Source organism: Mitosporidium daphniae, assembly GCF_000760515.2.
Source record: "Mitosporidium daphniae strain UGP3 chromosome Unknown contig-83, whole genome shotgun sequence".
In the NCBI taxonomy this organism is placed as follows: domain Eukaryota; kingdom Fungi; phylum Microsporidia; genus Mitosporidium; species Mitosporidium daphniae.
The window spans coordinates 1-21,442 of record NW_013546139.1 but is presented as its reverse complement, the minus strand read 5'-3'; the positions used below and the strand labels follow the sequence as shown (position 1 = coordinate 21,442).

The 21,442-nt window shown below is 42.8% G+C and overlaps 14 protein-coding genes across 14 annotated transcripts; 6 read left to right on the top strand and 8 right to left on the bottom strand.

Moving 5' to 3' along the window:
* Positions 1-142: 142 nt before the first annotated feature.
* On the bottom strand, positions 143-873 carry DI09_83p140 (uncharacterized protein; the record flags this gene model as incomplete). The annotated part of the gene is made up of 4 exons (XM_013381154.1): positions 143-440; positions 476-685; positions 719-822; positions 856-873. The coding sequence occupies 4 exons, from the start codon at positions 871-873 to the stop codon at positions 143-145; spliced, it is 630 nt and encodes a 209-aa protein (XP_013236608.1).
* Positions 874-1,318: 445 nt separating this feature from the next.
* DI09_83p130 (non-ATPase regulatory subunit 14 of 26S proteasome) lies at positions 1,319-2,354 on the bottom strand (the record flags this gene model as incomplete). The annotated part of the gene is made up of 3 exons (XM_013381153.1): positions 1,319-1,513; positions 1,735-1,890; positions 1,944-2,354. 3 exons carry the CDS (start codon positions 2,352-2,354, stop codon positions 1,319-1,321), a joined length of 762 nt encoding a protein of 253 aa, XP_013236607.1.
* A 107-nt stretch (positions 2,355-2,461) lies between these two features.
* On the top strand, positions 2,462-4,438 carry DI09_83p120 (uncharacterized protein; the record flags this gene model as incomplete). Its single annotated transcript, XM_013381152.1, has 1 exon — positions 2,462-4,438. The coding sequence occupies one exon, from the start codon at positions 2,462-2,464 to the stop codon at positions 4,436-4,438; it is 1,977 nt and encodes a 658-aa protein (XP_013236606.1).
* A 79-nt stretch (positions 4,439-4,517) lies between these two features.
* Positions 4,518-5,597, bottom strand: DI09_83p110 (uncharacterized protein; the record flags this gene model as incomplete). Its single annotated transcript, XM_013381151.1, has 1 exon — positions 4,518-5,597. One exon carries the CDS (start codon positions 5,595-5,597, stop codon positions 4,518-4,520), a length of 1,080 nt encoding a protein of 359 aa, XP_013236605.1.
* Positions 5,598-5,644: 47 nt separating this feature from the next.
* On the bottom strand, positions 5,645-8,167 carry DI09_83p100 (uncharacterized protein; the record flags this gene model as incomplete). The annotated part of the gene is made up of 1 exon (XM_013381150.1): positions 5,645-8,167. One exon carries the CDS (start codon positions 8,165-8,167, stop codon positions 5,645-5,647), a length of 2,523 nt encoding a protein of 840 aa, XP_013236604.1.
* Positions 8,168-8,251: 84 nt separating this feature from the next.
* Positions 8,252-10,760, top strand: DI09_83p90 (uncharacterized protein; the record flags this gene model as incomplete). The annotated part of the gene is made up of 2 exons (XM_013381163.1): positions 8,252-8,604; positions 8,666-10,760. The coding sequence occupies 2 exons, from the start codon at positions 8,252-8,254 to the stop codon at positions 10,758-10,760; spliced, it is 2,448 nt and encodes an 815-aa protein (XP_013236617.1).
* Positions 10,761-11,063: 303 nt separating this feature from the next.
* Positions 11,064-12,155, bottom strand: DI09_83p80 (uncharacterized protein; the record flags this gene model as incomplete). Its single annotated transcript, XM_013381162.1, has 4 exons — positions 11,064-11,216; positions 11,508-11,715; positions 11,762-12,081; positions 12,120-12,155. The coding sequence occupies 4 exons, from the start codon at positions 12,153-12,155 to the stop codon at positions 11,064-11,066; spliced, it is 717 nt and encodes a 238-aa protein (XP_013236616.1).
* A 435-nt stretch (positions 12,156-12,590) lies between these two features.
* On the top strand, positions 12,591-14,203 carry DI09_83p70 (alkaline phosphatase; the record flags this gene model as incomplete). Its single annotated transcript, XM_013381161.1, has 3 exons — positions 12,591-12,852; positions 12,907-13,607; positions 13,634-14,203. The coding sequence occupies 3 exons, from the start codon at positions 12,591-12,593 to the stop codon at positions 14,201-14,203; spliced, it is 1,533 nt and encodes a 510-aa protein (XP_013236615.1).
* Positions 14,204-14,430: 227 nt separating this feature from the next.
* Positions 14,431-14,985, bottom strand: DI09_83p60 (uncharacterized protein; the record flags this gene model as incomplete). Its single annotated transcript, XM_013381160.1, has 4 exons — positions 14,431-14,661; positions 14,690-14,784; positions 14,810-14,899; positions 14,925-14,985. The coding sequence occupies 4 exons, from the start codon at positions 14,983-14,985 to the stop codon at positions 14,431-14,433; spliced, it is 477 nt and encodes a 158-aa protein (XP_013236614.1).
* Positions 14,986-15,077: 92 nt separating this feature from the next.
* DI09_83p50 (uncharacterized protein) lies at positions 15,078-15,569 on the top strand (the record flags this gene model as incomplete). Its single annotated transcript, XM_013381159.1, has 1 exon — positions 15,078-15,569. The coding sequence occupies one exon, from the start codon at positions 15,078-15,080 to the stop codon at positions 15,567-15,569; it is 492 nt and encodes a 163-aa protein (XP_013236613.1).
* A 162-nt stretch (positions 15,570-15,731) lies between these two features.
* On the top strand, positions 15,732-15,983 carry DI09_83p40 (uncharacterized protein; the record flags this gene model as incomplete). The annotated part of the gene is given in 3 exon segments (XM_013381158.1): positions 15,732-15,747; positions 15,765-15,781; positions 15,837-15,983. 3 exon segments carry the CDS (start codon positions 15,732-15,734, stop codon positions 15,981-15,983), a joined length of 180 nt encoding a protein of 59 aa, XP_013236612.1.
* A 666-nt stretch (positions 15,984-16,649) lies between these two features.
* On the bottom strand, positions 16,650-17,175 carry DI09_83p30 (uncharacterized protein; the record flags this gene model as incomplete). The annotated part of the gene is made up of 2 exons (XM_013381157.1): positions 16,650-16,925; positions 17,026-17,175. The coding sequence occupies 2 exons, from the start codon at positions 17,173-17,175 to the stop codon at positions 16,650-16,652; spliced, it is 426 nt and encodes a 141-aa protein (XP_013236611.1).
* A 380-nt stretch (positions 17,176-17,555) lies between these two features.
* Positions 17,556-18,993, top strand: DI09_83p20 (uncharacterized protein; the record flags this gene model as incomplete). Its single annotated transcript, XM_013381156.1, has 3 exons — positions 17,556-17,835; positions 17,934-18,736; positions 18,859-18,993. 3 exons carry the CDS (start codon positions 17,556-17,558, stop codon positions 18,991-18,993), a joined length of 1,218 nt encoding a protein of 405 aa, XP_013236610.1.
* A 246-nt stretch (positions 18,994-19,239) lies between these two features.
* DI09_83p10 (translation initiation factor IF-2Mt) lies at positions 19,240-21,096 on the bottom strand (the record flags this gene model as incomplete). The annotated part of the gene is made up of 4 exons (XM_013381155.1): positions 19,240-19,703; positions 19,762-19,902; positions 19,952-20,671; positions 20,709-21,096. Coding segments are annotated over 4 exons (1,713 nt in total), but the record flags the coding sequence as incomplete, so codon positions are not given.
* Positions 21,097-21,442: the final 346 nt, after the last annotated feature.

Here is a 21,442-nt window from a genome sequence, read left to right as displayed (position 1 = left end):
AATTCCAGGCTACGGGCTCGTCAGGTAAGTGGAGCTTAGGCAAATCTTGCGATCGTAGCAGTGTAAGACAATCGGTCTCCATTGTCCAGAAAAGGAATGCCGCGATATCTTTACTTTTTCAACAGCATTGAAAATGGAAAATCTAATGTTTCGAATAGATAATTAATCTATCAATAACATCCGCTAAGATGGTGCTAACCTTTTTCAGCCCGAAGCCTGGAATTTGAAGGAGCTCTTCGCGAGTAGCCTTTGCAATTCCATTAATAGAGCCAAAATGAGTAATTAGGTTCATAGCATCTGTGTTGTTGATGCCCTTGATTCTGGTGAGAAATTGCATTGCCCTAGAAAGGTTGTCGGTTTTGACCTTTTCTTTAATCCGATCCGCGGATTTATGCTGATATCGTTTAAAAGTCTCAATGTAGCGTGCACACTCCTGATGACTTTAAATATGAATTGACAAATTCAAGAAACAAACCTCCATGCCAGGATAATCGTCCAATCTTGGACCACACAGAATTCTGTTAATTCAACAATTGAAAATTTGGGATCATCCTTAGATAAAGTGAGAGCCCACCATAATACCACATCAACGCAGCACAAAAGGTATCTCGATGTAAAATTGAGGCCGCCGTTTTCCTTGAATCTTGAGTGGATATAATCCGGATACAAAGCATGGAATTTTAAGCTTAATAAGGAAATGGGCTCGTCAATTCGCTACCTTAAATACAGGATACAACTTTTGTCGCCAATTGTGTAGTCCGAAGATATATCTGAAAACGTATAGGGTATGTTGACAAGGTATTTAAGGATGGGATTCCCCTTCTAGAGTAAAATTAAAGAAGGAACCTGATTAACGCTAATTGTCAGAGACATGGGATTTTAAATTTTAAATTAGAGGAAATTAATTTAAACATTATAAGAAGGTTGGTTCTTGACTCTTGTGTTTGTTTTCCCCTTTCATCCATCATTGGAACGACGTTTTAATGAAGCCTTTGTATTTCCAAAAGCGGCTCTTATTTTTTTATTAGATATGGCCAAGTCAAAAAACCACACAAATCACAATCAGAATAAGAAAGCCCATCGTAATGGAATAAAAAAGATTCTTCGTCATCGCTTTCAAAGTACTCGTGGCGTAAGAAGCATTTAATAGTAACCTTAGGTTGACCCCAAATTCATCAAAAACCAAAAGTTTGTAAGAAAGGGAAATGCCAAGTGCCTTGCTGTCGTATAAGCGCTAATTTCAATAAACTAATGAGCATGAAGATGGTTTATTTATTATTTTTATGATGGCCATAATACATGAGGGGATTGGCCGTTTTTACACAAGCACTTTTCTGTTCATATGGGTTAGAAGCTCCTCGCCCAAATTTGAAGAAAGAATGGAATCAGACAATTCCTCCAAGTGTCGTTTTGGATCCTTTTTTCCGATGTGCCTGAGCTTCAACTGCTCTGGGGTCATAGTCAGTTCCTCTTCGATACTTTTGCTATAGCTTTCAGAAAGGGCCAAAAGTTTCTAATCGTAAACACAAGCTCTCAATTACCTTGGAGGCCGTGGAGTTGGAACATTGGTGATCTGCCGGCATATCCAACTGAAAGCCGTCCGTCCAACATGTCTTGTGCAGATTGAGCAGCATTTTTTGTTCAAGCTCATTTTTTCGATAATCAATGGAAATCGAATAATAATGGCGGTTCAGTCCATGCATTAAGGCCTAAAATAAGCACAAAATGCCGAACCTGGATTGACGGCTTTTGAAGCTGCCCAATGTTAGACGAAATTTGTCTTGGCTCTTGGCCCATCGAGATAGTTTGAGGTTGAATCAATCGAAAAGCGTCAATGACCACCTTTCCTTTGACAGATTGTATCGGGTCAATAACAACGGCCACTGCCCGCTTGTTAAGAGACTCAAAGCTCTGCAGCAATAAGATCCAAAATGGGTGCATACCTGTTGGGTGCCAATGTCAACGCCTGAAAGCCAGCAGCCAAAACCCGGGTGAGAATGATACCACCCGACAACCATTTCTGGACGGCCAGTTTGCTTGAGCATATCAAGCATTTTCATTTGAAAGACAGGATCAACGGCCTCTACACTGACACCGGTGCCTGACTGTGGCATTGCAAATACATCGACAACTCGTATGGTGTAGTCATCAACGAAATCCCCCAACATCAACCCCATCACTTCCATTGGCACTCCGGCACGACCATGCTTGAGCATCTTGAATGATAGTGAAAAAATGCATACTTTGATCAAGGCCAAAGATGAGATTTGTATAGTCTCTGCTGCATCGACCATTGGAATATCCACGCCCGGCGCCGAGGACGCTCCGCGGAGCAGCGACTCCAGGTCCATCATCATGACTACAATTAAATTTTTTGACGGTAATTTAATAAAATTTACAACCCGAATCTTTCTAGAATTTTCTAAAATAAATAAATTCTTTCATTGAAACTGTAAATTTTATGCTTTCACGCCTTACACATTCGCCTTTGATTTCATCTGCCTCTTGCTTTCGCCTGTTCAGCACCAGGTCAAAAGGGCCAGTAATTGGAATTGATCTTGGGACCACAAATTCTTGCGTTTCCGTCATGGAGGGCAAAACCCCAAGAGTAATTGAAAACTCGGAGGGACAGCGAACAACGCCATCGTTTGTTGCGTTTACAGAAAGCGGTGAAGTGATCGTCGGAGCTCCTGCTAAACGTCAAGCGGTTGCAAACTCGGAGGGAACCGTTTTTTCTTCAAAACGGCTGATTGGAAGAAGATTTGACGACCAAGTTGTCCAGCAAGATATCAAGCACTTGCCCTACAAAATCACCAAGCACTCGAACGGCGATGCCTGGATTTCAGCTCGTGGAAAGTCATATTCGCCCTCTCAGCTTGCAGCTTATATTTTGGGAAAGATGAAGGAAACTGCAGAACAATACATGGGAAAGCCCATAAAGAATGCCGTTGTGACTGTGCCTGCATATTTCAATGATGCCCAGCGCCAGGCCACAAAAGATGCAGGTACTATTGCTGGGTTGGATGTCCTTCGTGTTATCAATGAGCCTACGGCCGCAGCTCTTGCGTATGGTCTTGACAAAACTGGCGACCGCACCATAGCTGTTTATGACCTTGGAGGCGGTACCTTTGACATTTCCATTCTGGAAATACAAAATGGCGTTTTCGAGGTAAAGTCTACCAATGGAGATACCCATCTTGGTGGTGAAGATTTCGACAATAACTTGGTGAGCTTCATTGTGTCCGACTTTAAAAGCCAATCTGGCGTTAACATTTCCTCTGACAAAAGTGCTCTTCAACGTATCCGCCAAGCTGCAGAAAATGCCAAGATTGAGCTTTCCTCTTCACTGCAAACCGAAATCAATTTGCCCTATTTGTATGCCGATGCATCTGGACCGAAGCACTATAATTACAAGCTTACCAGAGCCAAGTTTGAGTCTTTAACGCAAGTTTTGATGGATCGTACCATTGAGCCGTGCAAAAAGGCAATCAAAGATGCCAATGTGGCTGTTAAAGACATTGATGAGGTTATTCTTGTCGGCGGCATGACGCGTGTTCCAAAAGTCCAGTCAATTGTTTCTCAGATTTTTGGAAAAGAGCCATCAAAAGGTGTCAATCCCGATGAAGCGGTTGCCATCGGAGCTTCTATTCAAGGTGGTGTGCTTGCAGGTGATGTCACGGACATTCTTTTGTTGGATGTTACCCCGCTTTCGTTGGGCATTGAGACCCTTGGAGGTGTTTTTACTCGTCTTATCAGTCGCAACACTACGATTCCAACCAAAAAATCGCAAGTTTTTTCTACCGCTGCGGATGGCCAAACACAGGTTCAAATCAGCGTGTATCAAGGTGAACGTGAGCTGGTGAAGGACAACAAGCTTCTTGGAAATTTTGTTTTAGGTGGAATCCCACCGGCCCCAAGAGGAACTCCTCAAGTTGAGGTTACCTTTGATATCGATGCTGATGGAATTGTCAATGTCTCTGCAAAAGATAAGGCCTCAAACCGCGACCAGTCAATTACGATTGTTGCCTCGTCTGGTCTCAACAAGGACGAAATCGAAAGAATGATCTCCGAGGCTGAACGCAATGCCGAATCCGACCGTGCTCGCAAGGAGGTTATTGAAGCGAAAAACAGCGCCGATTCTGCCATCACTGAGATTGAGAAATCCATGACCGAATATTCGGCTCAGATCCCAAAAGAAGAGGCCGATCGTATCAAGGGAATTATTTCGGAACTTCGAAGCCTGATGGAAAATCCAGATACCGCTGCAGAACCGATTCAAAACAAGGTCAAGGAAATGCAGCAAGCCTCACTTAACTTGTTCCAGATGGCATATCAAAAAAAGATGAATGCTAATCAATCCTCCTCCTCCTCCTCAGAGCCATCTGGCTCTGCTTCCGATGCTGAATTCAAGGATGTCAATGGTGAAGAAAAGAAATAATCCGATTCCTTAATTCGTATCTAATTAATAAATTGTATTTTAAATTAACGACAGGAGCCGGTGTGGTGGCGGTCAAAATTTACTTTTTCAGCAGTGCATTGCTCAGGATAACCAAAATCATCGGAAATCCATAGTGCCCCGTGAGATCTAGCCATTGCTGCAAATCGGCCTTGAGCGTATTCGAATGCTCTTCCTCCGTCTTTGACGGATCCTGGTTGAATGTAGGAATACCCCTCATGTGACAAGCGTGGACAAGCTCTGCAGGCAGAAGCGAGTCCACTCCCTCTGCTGAAATGAGTTTGTCGTCTTTTTTGACTTCCTTTAAATGATTTCTCAATTGGTATCGTCTTAACGCATCGGTACCAAGAAAAACCAACTTTGAATTTGTAATTTTGGCCAGTGGCAGTGGCCGAGGCTTATCTGCCCGAATCGGGCCCAAGCCTAGCAGTGAGCATATTGCGTGCAAATGTTGGCCGGATATCGACTCTGGGGTAAATCCGTATTGCGAAATTTGATTGGATTTTAGCAAAGAAGTGAGTTCAGCCATTCTTTCTTTTAGCGGCTGAGTTGAGGCATTGATATTAGACTCTTGAAGGATCTCGGCCAGCTTTTTGGCGGGAATGTTAGGCTGCTTGTCCGAGGTAGAAACCTCCAGAAGAACCAAATGAAGAGCGTCATGCGCCGCTTTTCTTGCCCTTGAAATGGTTTCAAGACGCGTTTTTCGGGCCTCTTGATTCTCAAATGTTGACGGGAGCATGTTGGGAAATACCTTAATAAAAAATGGAAGCAAAAATTCGAGCAGAGGGACTATTACAAAAATGGAAAACGGAACCAAGCGAAGCATATCTGCTCCGGTTCTGGCCAGTTGGATCCTTTCACGACGGGTTAGCGAATCAATTGTCCCAGCCTTGTACACACGGAACAGCAGCTTAAACGAAGATTTGGTTTCTTTGCCGAATTTTACAGATCCTTGCTTATAATGCTCCACTTCGCTTTTAATTCGTGTCCACACAGATGGCTTGATCGGAGTAGTGGGGGCAGGCGGATCGGAATTGGGCGGTGTCGAGCGAGAGGAAGAATAAAGATTTAAATTATAAAAGTGCATGTCCGGCCTTCGATACAGATGCGCAGGCCACCTGCCCAATGACGAGGAAAACATCCGAGACGGAATTATCACATTCATTACAACAAAGTACAAAATGTTTATTAAATAAAAAGGTCGTCTATTTGGTTTTTAAAATCTGGTCTGGTGAATTTGTGAAGAAATTGATTGCGTACCTCCCTCCAAACCGGTGGGATCTCCAATCGCCTCCTAAGGTAGGGCGAGATTCTGTGATCCTGAAGGACTTTATTTCGGACATTGTATATCATGATGGGTCCATCGCTTTTGATGTTTCTTATTGCATCCAAAAGCGCATTGTGGTCTGTTGACGCATATGCAGGGCTTTTGATCGTCAAATGCTTTGTAACAACAATATCATCGGACAGAAACGAGCTAAAATCTATTTTAGCCTTTAACGATTTAAACAGGCTGCGGGGGAATATTTTCCAAACATCATCCAAAGTGGTGAATGTGAAAAGATACTCGATCAAATCAAAAGAGTTGCTCGCAACAAAGGCCGCCAAGAGGTTTGACCGCAAGCCGCCACACGCAAGCAAAGATGATATTTCGGAATGACAGTAGATGCTCATGAGACACCTAAAAATGCTCACCACTTTAAGCCACTTTTGATTGCAAGACAAATGATTGAGAATGCTACAATACAAGTGGTCCAAACAAAGAAAGCTAAAGGGGATCTTGATGCAGCCATCTGGGGCTACATCTTTGAAGCCGGTTAGTCTGCCCGTTTCAATAATGCAGACCAATGTCGCCAAAGATACATCGCACGCCGAAAGTATTTCGTGTAAAGGTGAACAGTGAAGGTGTACAGATTTTGGATCCGGTGAAATCCTATTTACAAGCAAGGAAAGATGTTGAGAAGCGCGCCGAAAATCATGAGAATCAAGTATCGCAATAACCACGGACATTAAAAACAACATTTCCCGATTTGACTGCACTGAGGCGTGCGAATACAAAATAACTTTTGTGGAACCATGCTCAGGGGAAGCGGAATGGTCAAAAAGTATAGCTGGAATGGCATTAAGAACATCGGAAACTTTCAGCCTATCTAAAAGCCCCTTTGACGCCAAGCTTATCCATGGCCCTATGCTTGCGAGATAAGAAGGCAAGAGTGGTAGCTTCGTATCAAGAGCGTTGGTGTTGGTGGCCATGAACAACGAGTGGGCTAACAATTTGTGGAAATGATTCAAAAACGCCGTTTTCCTAATAATTGAGCCAGGCGGAAAATTTTCAGAAACCGAAGATAAAAGAACCCATTCAAGCCACGGATTAAAGTCTTCTTCCATGCATCCCGGAATTTTTGCACTAGCGATTCGCTCAACAAGCTGCTTAAAGACCAAAAGATCGTATCTCTCGCAAAGAAGAAACCTGATGAGCGGGGGCAACGTGGCAATGGTCATCATGGAGCAGTACAAGGTTAATATGTCTCTTCTGGATTCTATGATATTCAAAACGGTGGGTTTTGATTTTGGATATTGCTTTGGGAACGATAAAAAGAGACATTCGCAAACTTTGTGTTCAGTTGAAACTGAACGCCGTACGTAAGTATTTGGCGCTATATCGTAGAAAGACTTGATGCGCCCAATGAACGCCGGAATTGAGTCCCAATTTTCAAATCTTACCAATTGCTCAAGTGCTAAAATCGAGACATCAAACGAGGATAGTTCCCTTTTTCTGAAAAAGGAAATACAATCGTAATTAGATTGCACGATAGTTGCCAGGGGCAATATGCCTGAATTGACATACACATCCTTGTTCTGAAAGCTAGATAGGAATGTGAAAAACTCGAGCAAAAGGTCATTTGGAATGGCTGCCTTTTGGTTGTGGACCAGAAAATCCCAAAGATCCGGGATAAAGGTCATCGAAGACGATTCCAAAAACGAAGATTCATGAGTAAAGTTGTTACAAAGTCTCTGCGTTGCATATTTATGAAATGGCGCGCCTCCAAACTTGATCAGCCCAAACAAAATCCAAAATAGAATGGGCGTGCTAAACATCGTAATGGGCGCATCCGAGGCAGCAAATAGCCCGCAGGATACGGCATTTACAAGAGTTTCCTTCAAATTGCTGTTAAGAATGTCGCAGATCAGTTGATATGAGTTTAGATGGTTCAAGTCTGCAGGTACAAGGCTATTTTCCTTTTGACGGCTGTCGCCGCCATGGCCCCGGTTGGCCAGATTTACAGATTCAAGCAAATCGGTGTGCTTTTTTAAAAAGGTCCTCCTGCAATCTGGATCCAAATGCAATAGCGCGAGAACCAGCGCTGCGTTAAAAAAATGTCGGCAATAAATATCTATATCGGCCATGCCTGCCTTTGCGGGAGCGAAGCTGAAGATGCTTTTTAGGCTATCTAGAACAATCGAAGGGCTTAGAAACAAAATGCCGCTTGAAACGGAGGGGGAGTTGGTCGGCTGAATTAGTCTGTAGATATCTTGAAACAGACCATTTGTACATGTGATGACCTTGGATCTGGATAAGTCCAGACTTTTTGGCGCGTTTAAGTCGCTGATGGGAAAATTAGAATAAAAGGCCGTCCGCTGTGCACGCAAACGGCTAACGAAGCCCAAGCGAGGATAAAGCAAAGCCCGGGATGCCGGGGCATTGAACATTAATTATGGTTTGTAAAACTATAATGTGAAAAAGAAAATTTATTTAATTCTCCTTAGATCTTAATCGCCAGAGTATAGTTGCTGATGGTTAACACTGCTGCAGCCAATGCTACCGCATCTAGTGGCACTGCTACTGGGGTCCATAATTTACCAACAATGTCAGCAAATAAGCATCCCCCGTTGCCCCCAGGGTCCTTTGGACTGCCTCCAAAATCCGGGATAATCGCCGGGATTTCGGCCTCTTCGGGCCAATTTGAATTGCCGCCATCCTCGTTTGCTTCGTCTGCTTCTTCAAACCAAATGCATCCTTCTGTTCTTCAAAGGGGGTACCCCAAAGTGCAGCCAACCCCTTCCAAAATTTCACCGGTAAAGACCATCCAGCAGCAATCGGGATCTCCCTCCCATACTTTTGTCCCGTCCTCGTCAGCGCCGTCAAAGTAAGTTGTCATTTCGGTTGAATTTACCAATTTAAATTATGTTACCATTGCTACTTATCAGTAGTAGACAATCATCTCCCGTCGTAATACAGCAGCCTTCCGTTCGCGCTCCTCAATTTGCAACGCAGTTCCAGCAGTATCCTCAGCATGTGTCATCCCATAATCACTATCATCATCACCATCATCATCATTCAAGCCTCTCAATGAGTATGAATGGGCTTCCTTTCTATCGAGATGCGCTTCCTCATGCTTATTTTAAATTGTCCCTAGCCTCAAACAATAGGTTGATAAAAGACGATCCATCCACGGCCGTCGATGAAGACAATAATATTTCACTTGCTGCGACATCAACTTCAGCATCCAATGCTGGTTCGAATCAATTTGTCATCGCGCCCACAGCTACTACCCAATCCTCGTGGCATGCATTGGATATGAGCGGCGTTGGCCTCCGTCAATTATCCCGATCTTCGCCACTTTTTGGAAATGGATTTGGGTTCTCATCCCTAGTAATGTCTCTTACCGGTCTCTATTTAACGGCAAATTTCCTGCAAGAAATCCCACCTGAAATCGGGCTGTTAAAAAATCTTACCATACTCCATCTTGGCTATAACCGATTAATGACCTTGACCCCTGCTCTTGGATATTGTACACAACTGAAAGAGTTGCAGCTCCAAGAAAACGAGCTTTGTTCTCTTCCCTCGAGCATTGGAAACCTTCATCGCCTGGTATCTTTGAATTTGGAGGGCAATCCATGGAGTGATCCGCTCCTTCTTTCTGCACTTTCAAACATCGGCAGCATTCCATCTATGTCTGCAAACTCATCTAGCATTGCCCCTGTATCTTCTGCTTTACACGCGACCTCTGTTTTGGCCAATAGAACAGCCTCACTTATCATCCCATTTCTCAGAGATAATGTTTCTGTGGGTGTTTCTCAGCCTCCGCCAAGGAGATGGGAGGTGCTTGGCCCAAATAACCATCAAAATCAGCTTAGCATCGATCCTCCCATCCTAGTTCTGTCTTGGAACATTTTGGCGGAAATATATGCGGACCCATCAAGATACGGATATACACCGTCTTGGGCACTCTCGTGGCCTTATCGCCAAGAGTCAATTATTCAAACCCTTAGAGCTTCAGGAGCCGATTTCATTATTTTGCAGGAAGTCGAAGTGTCTGTCTTTCATTCGCTTATAGAAGAGCTTAGAATGGACTCTTCTAATTATTATGAAGGAATTTTCCAGCCGAAGCATAGATTTAGGACACTTTCCACCAATAACGATCCGAAGACTTCTCCCGTCGATGGTGTTTGCATATTTTGGCGGTTTGGACGGTTCTGTTTGGATTTGGTTTCCCCTATTGAATTTTGTTCGCCATCACTTTTGTCCGAACGCTCAATGAACTCCACTACGCTTAGATCTTCCTCGCCAATCAATTCATTTTCCATTTTAGAGCCTGGCCCTCCTATTGTTGGATCATCTTCTGATCTCTTTAATAGGGCAATGCTGAAGGACAATGTTGCTCTTATTGCCCGCTTTAGGCGTTTAGATTGTGCCAATTCTCCTCCCCTGATTTTGGGGAGCGTTCATCTTCAATGGGACGAGACATTTAAAGATGTAAAAATGCTACAGGCGTCGATTTTATCACAAAAGCTTCAGCAAATGGCCTCCTTGTGTGATTCCCCGTCAATAATGATTGCTGGCGATTTTAACGCCATCATTGGATCTGGTACACATTCGATCTTTTCGGAGGGAAATATCACGGGAACCCATCCAGACTGGCTTGGGTTTTCCTATCCACCATTCACCGATTCGCTCGCCGGTGCCGCCGTGAAAAAAGCGACTCCTCTCAAGTCTGCTTATCATTGTGAAACAAATGTCTTCATCGAAGACGACCGCATTTCTACAATCACAGACACCTTTTCTGGCCTCATTGATTACATTTGGTTTTCAGAGTCCAATCTTCAAGTAACTGGGCGCCTGGCCCTTCCAACGGCAGAAGATGCATCCCTAGAGGGATTAGTAGGTCTTCCGAGCATTCACTTTCCTTCTGATCATCTTCCATTGATGGCGGAGTTTGTACAGCTTGCTAAAGTTCCGGAAGAAGCTAAATCCACCCCAGCTCCACATCCAGGAAAACCTCCTCATCGAGCCAGTAGGTAGTTTGGCGTCTTTGGAATCACTCCCGAGTTTACTTTGATCTTCTCTTAAATAAATGTATTGGAAAAACTAAGTTTAATGCTCCAGCTTTATTTACGCCTTCCGTACGACCCTACTGAGTATTGAGAAGCAAGAGCTCTTTTTCTTGCTTTTTTTTGTTTCTCTCTTCATATCTATGGCGCGAGTATGTTGAGCACAAACCTTAAGCGATTCTTGTAAATTCTCTCCAAAATCACCTCCGTAGTGAGATAGGAGAACTCCGTTTCGATTTCCCTATATATGCCTCTTTGTTTGGGAATCTATGCATTAAAAAGATGCGAGCACTTCATATGGATCGGAGCCATCAATATCACGAATAAGAGTCGTTTTCCCATGCACAACGAAAGAGATATTGTGAACTTTTTCGAGAAGACCAGCGGTAACTTTGTGCGGGGCCCCAATCACAACTTCATCGACATACTGCAAAAGATAAGCAAAAGGTAAATACTTTGCAAGACAACACAGACAATACCCGTTCATAGAAATTCATGATGGGAAAATTGGATCCCTTGACTCGATTGACCGTCTATTAGTCAGTATTCGGCATCAAGATTACAATATCGTCATGGATCCCAACAATCAGGTAATCCCCTAGCTCTTTTGCCTTCTTAAATAGCTCAGAGTGACCAGCATCTTAATGATGAGATAAACGATCTTACGAAATAAATCAAATGCCCCGTCCACATATACAATGACCTCGCTTGGCTATACCAAAATTTCAAAGCAAATATAGTACTTTAGGCGCTCGCAAAGTTGAGAACTCAAATAAACGGCCGATTGTGGGGAAAAACTGTATGCCTGCGTTTGTGTAGGGACTGACGATCTGTGATGGATAGCGAAAAGAAACCCCACCTTAGATTCCCTGGTTTCCAGTAACTCTTCATTTGACAAGTTAAGATCTGAGTTTAAATGGTGATTTCTGGTTAAAAGCAACATCCTCCCCACAAGGTCTGTGGTAGACACACCGACGGTCCTTTTGCATTCCCTTTTGTGAAAAGAAACGCCAATACTTGTAACGGTGGGCAGCCTTTACTATTGCATATGTGTCCGAGCCATCTGCCATTGTGGTGATATCATCTCCATGTACGCAAAAATCGCATTTGTATTCATCCATCACCTCCAACTGGGTTTGGTATGGAGCCCCAGGCACAATTTCATCCACCCACTTGCAAGCAGCAACTGCCGCATAGCGTTCTTTTTCGTTCATTACGGTTGGGCCTTTATTCAGCTCAATGTCCACATCTGAATGGATACCGACAATTAACTTGTCTCCAAATGCCTTTGCCTAAGTTGGAGGGAAAAGATTTGATGAATGACAATTACCTGCCTAAGAGCATTTGCGTGTCCAAAGTGCATCATATCAAAGCATCCGTCGACCCATACACTACAATTAAGGAGGCAGTATACCGAACATCATTAGAACGACCGCTGGATTTGGGCTCGATCATTAAAATTGTGAAATTTAACGCTTTACAAATTAAATTGCTAAAATGGTGTTCACTTTTGTAAATTTAATTTATAGGGTAATTGTCAAAACAAAAGATGGTAAATATTCCCGATCCGAAACAAATCACCGATTGTATCATGATTTAGATGATTCCGATTGAATCTCAGCGCCAGCGCCAGCGTTTACATTTATTGCTTATTATCTCTTTGGCTGAGAAAAAGAGTTTTAGCTAATGAAGTACAGCGTTATTTTGCTACTTTTGATATTGCATTTTTTTTGCTACTCCAATTCGTCTAATGAGTTTCCAAGTAACTTTTCTTGCTGACCTTTTAGTCAATGTAATACTTATGATACCAGACGGATTTGGACCTGCCTCTGAAACGTTTGCCAGACAACTTTATCAACAAGAGATGCGCAATATGCACAGCAAAAAAGTGATAGAATTGCCTCTTGATTCCATCATCGTTGGATCGGTTGAAACGTCTCCGCTTAACMTTGGAAGCTTCATTAGAGATCCTCAATCAGCCTTTGGGACTCCGATTACTGATAGTGCCGCTGGGGCTACTGCATATTCTTGCGGCATAAAAACATTTAATGGGGCCATTGCAGGTTAGTGTGCACGTCAACTTGATATCAAATGACATGTCGTTTCAAAAATTTCAGATTTTTATGTTGTAGTTGATGGGAAAAAAAAGCCTTGCGGAACGATCTTAGAAGCAGCCAAGTTAAGTGGAATGAGGACTGGGATGGTTGTTACAAGTAAGGTTGCAGATGCCACTCCAGGCTCCTTTTGGGCGCATGCCTTGCACAGAAACATGGAAAGTCTCATTTCTGAATACATGGTTGGAATGCACGGGATAAAAAAGATGAATGACGTTCTGATTGGAGGCGGTCTTTGTTCTTTCGTACCTGGAGGCTCGGTCTCTATTTTTTCAAATTTAAATTTTTCTTTTTCAGTTGAATCTTCCAGGATTGATTCTAAAAATCTGCTAGAATATGCGAAAAATCATCACAATGCTTCTATTTATACATCGATTTCCGATATCAACTCATCAAATATGACCTCTAGACACCCCGTTCTTGGATTACTTGCAGCAGAGAACATGGAATACGAGATTGATAGGCATTTAAAGAATGAACCTTCGCTTTCGGAAATGACCAGCACTGCTTTGAAGCTTCTTGCTCCGATAAATGAAGAAGAACGCACAAAGGGCTTTGTTTTGGTAGTTGAAGGCTCCAAAATTGATATGGCTGCACACAAAAATGACGGCCCTGCACATTACCGTGAGATTATGGCATTTCAAGAGGCAGTAAGCGTTGCAATTTCGTTTGCCAACAGCAATCCAAATACCTTAGTTGTTGTGGTAAGCAGGGTTTTTACTTTTTTCAGGTATCCGACCATGAAACCGGTGGGCTATCGGTGGGTCGTCAGTTGAACATCAATGTACCGCCAGATTACGTTTGGTTTCCCGATGAAATTTTGCGCGTCAAACATTCACTCTCTTTTATGGTTCAATCGGCAACCAGATTTTTGAAACGAAGAAACCTTAAAAGGAGGCCTCTTTATAAATCCACGCGGAATCAAGGGTATCAAGAGGAAACGGCATGGTTTGAAGAGTCTCTCCTGGAGGAATTCATAATTAAAGATATCTTTGTCGAAGGCCTAGGCCTAGATCCCTCCGATCAGCGACTAGCTGATGGTGCTTTACTGAAATTGCTAATTGATAACATTGAAAATGAGGTCATTTTTACGGGCATCTTATCACAATTCATTTCAAAAAGCGCCCGAATCTCGTGGGCCACCAGTGGGCATTCTAGCGTTGATGTAAACCTTCATGCATATGGTTATGCTTCGTCTCTATTGAGAGGGTTCCATGCCAATAATGAAATTGGTCTTTTTTTGGTAAATCTTTTGGATTTGGATCTCGACCGTGTGACTAGCGCAATCCGTCAAAGGTAGCCAACTGTTTCCTATTTATCTTTAGTCCGGTTAGGGAAAGCTTTATTTTCAAACGTTGCAGATATCCAGTTTTAAGGAAGAGAAATTTTAATTATTCCATTTATTTTGAAAAATAAACCGGAGTTGTTGTATGTCAACTTGAGTGACCGGCCGCCTAAATATGCAAAAAGTGTGGGGTGACATTATTTTGAATGTACAATTTAGTTATAAAATTATTTATTCGGAGTCTAATTTACAGAGAATCCTGGTAATGAGGATGAGGGTGCTGTCGGGGACGAGGTTGCAAGAAATTTTTGTCGGGCCTTTTCAAAGAGAGCTTCTTGTTCTCGCTGCAAATCTTCCCTAGATAAGCCCCCATCATCAAAGCGGTTGGATTTCCTTTCTCGGGATTTTGCTACCTCCTTATGCTCCTTTAATGCGGTCCGTACGTCCGGCACATAGTCTGAAAATCCAAGGTTCTACACATCATAAACGAATCAAAGGAACCTGAAGCGCATTGCATACATGTTCAGGGGCAATCGTCTTTCTGGACTCATTTTCACAGATTTTATTGGATTCAGTTGCGAGTAAATGAATGAATTCTATTTTAAGCAAGCAATGTTGTACCAACACAGCAGGAGACAAGAAGATCCCGAGTTTCTTTAGCGCACGTAATATCAGAGGGAAGACGTTCCTGTATCAACTTTGAAATTGTCGCTACGCATTATAGATGCGGTAATACCCTTGGGAAGAGAAACATCTTCAGCTTCATTGATGGAGTCGTCAGAAAAGCTATCTTCCATTTTTAGGAACCAACAGGGCCATGCCTTGAAAAAAAATTGGTTTATAAGTATTTGATGATGTAAATTTAACACCCCGGTGGAAGCAATTTTTCATGTTTGCTTCATTTAAGTTTTATGTCCCACTTGCCGGTTTATCCTTTGCCATTGGCCCCCTTTTTTACAGCAAAGTTTCATGCGATAGTGATGCCGCAAATGGCAAAAACACCGGTCTTTTTTATGAAAAAGGAACGGGAATGCATGTTCCAACGAAGCTTGTGCTTCAAAATCAGTACAAGCTTCTATCCGCAGCAGCAAGAAAAGTGACTTTTTTAAAGTTTTCCGTTTATTCGATCGGGATTTATGTGACCGAAAACGACGATGCCAAGTCTTTTAATACGTGCTCTGATGCTGTTTCGAAGCAGTCGCTAGCCTTGCGACTGGCTCCCTCTCGCGCCACCACGGGGACGCATATGCGGGCAGGGCTTGAAAGGGCTCTGCTTCAGCAATTGCAATTGCAACTGCCTAAAGACACGTCGGAAATAGTTTGTTTTTTAATGCTGATGATGCTTCTTAGGATCGGTGTAGGGACTCAATTGCAGCGCTAAAGGCATCGATCCCCAGAGGCGATATATACCCTGGAGATGTGCTTGTATTTGAAAAAAGCCTCCAAAATCCCGATGTTTTGGAGGTTTACTTCCAGGTTGGTGATATCGACTGATCATACTAGGGCACTAGGACTGCTAGGATACCATCCCCCTGGCTTTGCAATGCCTTGTTTGAAACGTATTTATGTAGCCAAGCCTCTGTTGTTGAGAAGGTATTTTTTATTCTTATCCCCAGTTGAAGGAAGATTTTATAAATGCATTCAATAGAGCCGTGCCCGTATGATTTTAGATTCATTAATAAACTATGCATCAAGTTTTGGAGCGATTTATTGCATATGTTTCAATCCCATTTCCGATGAAGTGAATGAAGAAGAGGCGAAATCCCAACGATACTCGGTGATCCAAGTACCGTAGACCATTTGACCCAATTGAAAAACCGTTCCAAGCGGCACTTCCAGAAAAGGTATATCCTAGACGTTACGTGCAAAAAATACCTGAACGTTTTTCTGGTAGCTGAAGTATGCAAATAGGGATCTGATGACAGTATCGTCTGCCAAAAGGGCAACATTAGATCCAACTCCCTCCAACTCCATGATTATGTTTTCTAAGCGCAGAGAAAGGTCGAAATAGGACTATTATAGGGGAGCACATTAAAAAATACCTCTCCCTTGTAAAACCTGTACAAAAAGGGATCCATCGAAAATAGTTCAAAAAAGGAAGGATCGTGTTTCTTGATTTTCTCAAGCGTACTAAGCCCGTTATCTTCTGACTGGACAAGCCCGGAAAACTCGCCAAAATCTAGGTGCTGAAGCTTTGATTTGATGATGGGGACCAAAGACAGGGTTCTGGAAATCATCACGCATTCCAAAGAGGTGCTGCTCCATATCTAAGCGGCTATTTAAAGTACACGGATACCTCCTCACAACTAGGAAGAAGGATACTGTTGAGCGCCGATATGAAAGAGTTATCTTCAGAAAGCTTATGAGAGTTACACTACAATAAAAATGCTCTCAATACTGAAACGAGGAAGATTTTCTTTCGACAATGTTGAATATTCATCAGGAAGCAAGATATTCTCGACTACAAAGAAAAGACAAGCATAAGATGAAATGATACCTCAAGATAGCCGTACAAATTCTTGATGATGATCTGCGATTTGACATCGATCATATGGATGCACGAAAATAGCTTTTCACTGTCACTGTACCCAACGCTTTGATAATATGGCTCAAGCAGCGCCAGTTTCGTTTTCAACAAGAATCGAGCCTTCTCAAACCCCAAGTATGAGTATTCCGAACAAAACCGAGCGGTTTCATCGATGTTGTGCTCCACTGTCGCTGGATGTGTTATGGTAAACTAAAAACATTAAGAAGAAAAGGGAGAAAAATTACATCAATGGGCGGCGAAAAATGAAATTGCAATAAAATGCACAAACTCAATAACAAATGGAACAAACCTCAAGAAAAATAGGCGCTATATTAGCTGGAAGCTGGTCCAAGATAAATCTTCTGATTTCAACCGTAATATTGGTCGCATCGTAGATGGCCACTTGGCCCTTCTCAGTTGTAAGCCATTGAGAAAGTTCTTTTATGCAGCCGGCAGCCATTTCTTTGCGAATTTTTATTGCATTTTCGTTGTCTTGACATTAGGTTATGCACACAGCGGTACCTGGATCGTAATACCAGGAGCTGAAATGCAGCTCTTTTTCGCATTCGTCGTAATCCATATCAAACTTCAACTTTCTTCGCCGATATTCGGCCAAGTTGAAGATTTTTGCGTGAACACCGATCCACGTTAGGTATCGCAGCAAAGACTGCGCAATAAATGATTTGTTTCTTGCCGGAAGACCCACCACAATGATGGCCAATTTCCCCGCATGGTCGTATTTTTGATTGAAAGCGCTTTTTCCATTTTGGGGTGAAGACATTGGTAAATTAGTAATTTGAGAGTCGTCATTGTGACGATCAGTTTTAGGGTTGCAGTTTTATGTGTACTGTCGTGACCCCAACCMCCGCCATTCCGACGCAGCCAAGCCATTCGCCCACCGAGGAGGCAGCTGCAGAATTGCCTCGCGCATACTATGAAAAAATAGCGGCCACCCACGATTCGATTGATAAGGTGCAACAGTCAATTACTGTGGCGCTCCAGCAAATCGATAAGAACTTTTCAGATTGCTACAAATGTGCCCTGTCTTTATACCAGGAATTGGCTCAGTACCATGCTCTTCAACTGGAAACACGAAAGGCGCTCGAGGTAATATGTGGGGGTTTATCGCCTAGACATGGAGTCCCTTGTTTACTGCTGCCGCATCCAATGCAACGGCCTTTTCAACATCTAATTCGATGAGTAGCAACGACACTCAAGACAACGAGTTTTTGTTTTCTGCACTTGGTGCATCTCCATTAAGACAAGATCCCATCGAAAATTCACGTGCCAACTCACACTCCGATTCGAATCCCAACCGGGCATCGATTTTTCAAGCAAAAGATGGGGCCCTCATTGATCCGGTTACGCCAAAAGCAAACGCGTTGCTATTCCATTACCTCAGAAGAGCTTCTCTTGCAAACCACCAGCAAGCTTTTAATGAATCTCCCAACGAAGCGCTGCAAGAATATCAACACAGTTCTACCCCATTATCGGACAGGAGCGATAGTAGCACCATGTCTCCCCCTTCCATTTCTATAACCCCGTCTTCTTCTATGGCACCTCCTTCTTTAACATTTCTATCTGAAGAATCTTCAATGATAGCTCAAGATGGGGCCACTGCTCAAGGGCACTCCATTCTAATGGATTTCAGCCCTAGAATTCGAAAATCCGTCGGTAACGCCTCCGCCTTTTCTTCTCCTACTCGGGATCAATCCTTTGTGGGATCGCAAAAGACACCTACCACTCCTGTAAATAAGATAGCTGAAGCCGATCCAATGCTAACGCTGTCGATGGAGAGACTCTCTGTCCGGCAATCGATGGATGGTGATTTATCTCCAAAAATTCTGAAATTCTCAGTGGCAAATTCAAATGAAGTTGAAGATATCATTTCACATACAGGATCAAATGATGCCGATCAAAATCAAGATAGCCATGAAGATAGCGATGAAGATGCCGCAACTACGAATTTAAATGAAGATCCCTCCGATTTTTCTTTGGATCGCTTTCCAATCGTATTTCAGGTTAGTTGTTTAAATTTTAACGCTTGAATTTTAGAGCGGCGAAGGCGCCCGACAACTACAACAAATCTATGAACTATTTTTAACGCGATCCTCGATTGTATGCAGTTATATCGTTACTTTAGACGCTTTCCGAAGTATGCTCGCTTGTCAGCGTTTCTGAGGAATACGCAGAAATCCTATTGGACCTGCTCGTACGAAAGAAGCATATCGTTTGCGATATCCATCAAGCCCAAAAGTCCTGGTTTAGGATTAATTAACCAAGCCTGGGCGATTAAATTTCCAACAAATAATAAATAACAACATGCAATGTTAGGAAATCCGACCGTCCCCCTTGATAGAAAATCTAGAGGGAAACGTTTTTCCATACCAATAGTGTAATCTTGGATGTTTTCCAGGAGTCCCCGCATGTAAAATGAGTGCGTGGCAACAGGATGAACACCCTTTCGAATGATGAAAAAGACGCCGCCACATTTAAAATTTAAAAACGGATTATTTTAATTAAATTATGGGATTTCAAATTGGAGCTTGTCCTTTTCAATGTGCAGGGAGACCAGGTGAATTTCATCGCCCATTTGAAGATCATCAACCTTGGGATCAAAGTGCATGCCACATTCCTTTCCTCTAGATACAGATGTCACGGTATCCTTATGCACTTTAAGCTCTTTTATCTTGCCAGAATAGATGAGATCTCCCATCCTCCGTATCCTTATATATGTGGATGAGCTATTTTTCATGATTCCCTCTTCTATGATACATCCAGCGATAAGAGAATCCCCTCCTTTTGCTTTGTTGAATGATATGTTGAAAACCTGCTTAACTCTGGCCGTTGAAAGTTTTGTTTCAATAGTGATTGGTGGTAGCATACTTTCCATTAGCGTCTTTAACCTGTCTGCTAACTCGTATACAATGCAAAAGGCGTATATTTTTTGTTTGAGATTTGAGGCATATTCACATATCTTTGGATTCTCTGCAAGGTTAAATGTAACAATGAAGGCTATTGTGGATTAAATATCCTGCATGCTAACCTTCTGCAAGCTTTGCATAGTCGACATCCCATTGAGTGGGATGGCCAACAGATGCTCTGATAATTCTTATTTTTACTTTTGGATTCCTTCCCAATGAATTAATTACACGAGAAATTGGCTCAACAGATCCCGAAACATCACCTACGCTCATTAGCAACAATAGCCATACAAAATAAAAGAATTTTTAGACATAGGGAATCGGGAGATATCCGCTTCTCAACAACGTCACTGTCGTAGGCTTTTAGCGCTTGCAGAGCATCTTTCATGTCATCAAAAAAATCTGGTTTCTCAGAATCTCCCAAGTAGCGAACGTGTGAACCAACCGCTGGAAGCGACCGCCATCCGCTCACTTCAACTGCCTGAGAAGGCAATGCAACCTTGGTGTTTCCAGAGATTTTCCGAACTTTACATAAGGCATCGGGGCTAGCAATAATAGAGCCTAAAGAAAGGCTTCCAGCCTTGATCAATAGATTAGCTGTAGGGCCCAATCCGTGAATTGTCTTTGCTTCAAGAACGTAAGCATCCAAGGCGAAAGGTCCAGCATCCAATCCTGGAGCTCTAAGATCTAGTTGTTCCCCAAGAGCAGAAATTGCGGCAAGCAAATCGGGCAATCCTTTTCCTATTTTGGCCGAAATATTGACAATTTGAACGGGACCACCCAGAGGCTCCACATGGATATCATAACGCGCAAGTTCCCTCATAATAAGTAGCGAGTTTGAAGGCCTCCCAACGACCAAATCAGATTTTGTAATCGCAATGATGACTGGGATCTGCGATTCTTTTATCAGTTTTATGCACTCAATTGTCTGAGGCATAATTCCATCATCGGCTGCGACCACAATCACCGCTATATCGGTGACATTTGCACCACGTCGCCTCATCTCTGTAAATGCAGCATGTCCTGGAGTATCTAAAAAGGTAATAGAGGATCCTGGAAAGTCTGGGACACACACTAAAGGGGAGACTACAATCCTTGCTACCTGAGAATGCCCCTATATGCTGTGTAATTCCTCCAGCTTCTCCAGCAGCTACATTGGTTTTTCTTAATGCATCTAAAAGCGTTGTTTTACCGTGGTCAACGTGTCCTAGAATCGTAACAACAGGTGCACGCAGAGGCCAAATTTGGGCATCGTTTGGGGAGTTCATCAAAGGTCTCTTATATGCTGAAAGAGGTACAGAAGTTGTTTTCTCAGGGGAATTCCGTATAAGTACCTCGGCATCTAAGTGTACCGATGCGAGAACCCTTATAACCTCTTCAGATGTCAAGGTAGGATATTCAATTTGAAGGGACGTAGCAAGCTTTTCCAAGTCTACGCATGGGAAAAAGTTAAAAACCTGTCAGTGTCAAATTTGTACAGCTTGATAAGCCTTCCATTGTAAATGGGAGTGTTAATTTTAAGCTCGACTGATACCTTTTGCTTGCACATCGGGGTTTGACGACTAAACGGAAAGAGAAACATCTCAGCAAAGGCCAATTTGACATAAATTTTTCAATTTTAATTTGCATCTGTTGTTCCGTATGGCATCGGCTTCAGAAGAAACCGAAGCACATATTGAGACCAGTCGACGTGAAAGTCTCGGCAGGCTGGAAAGCAAGCTAAACGAGATATATGAAAAATATAGCGGGTCGATTCCCCGTGATGACGAAACAGATGTAATTAAAATAAAAAAATTAATGTCA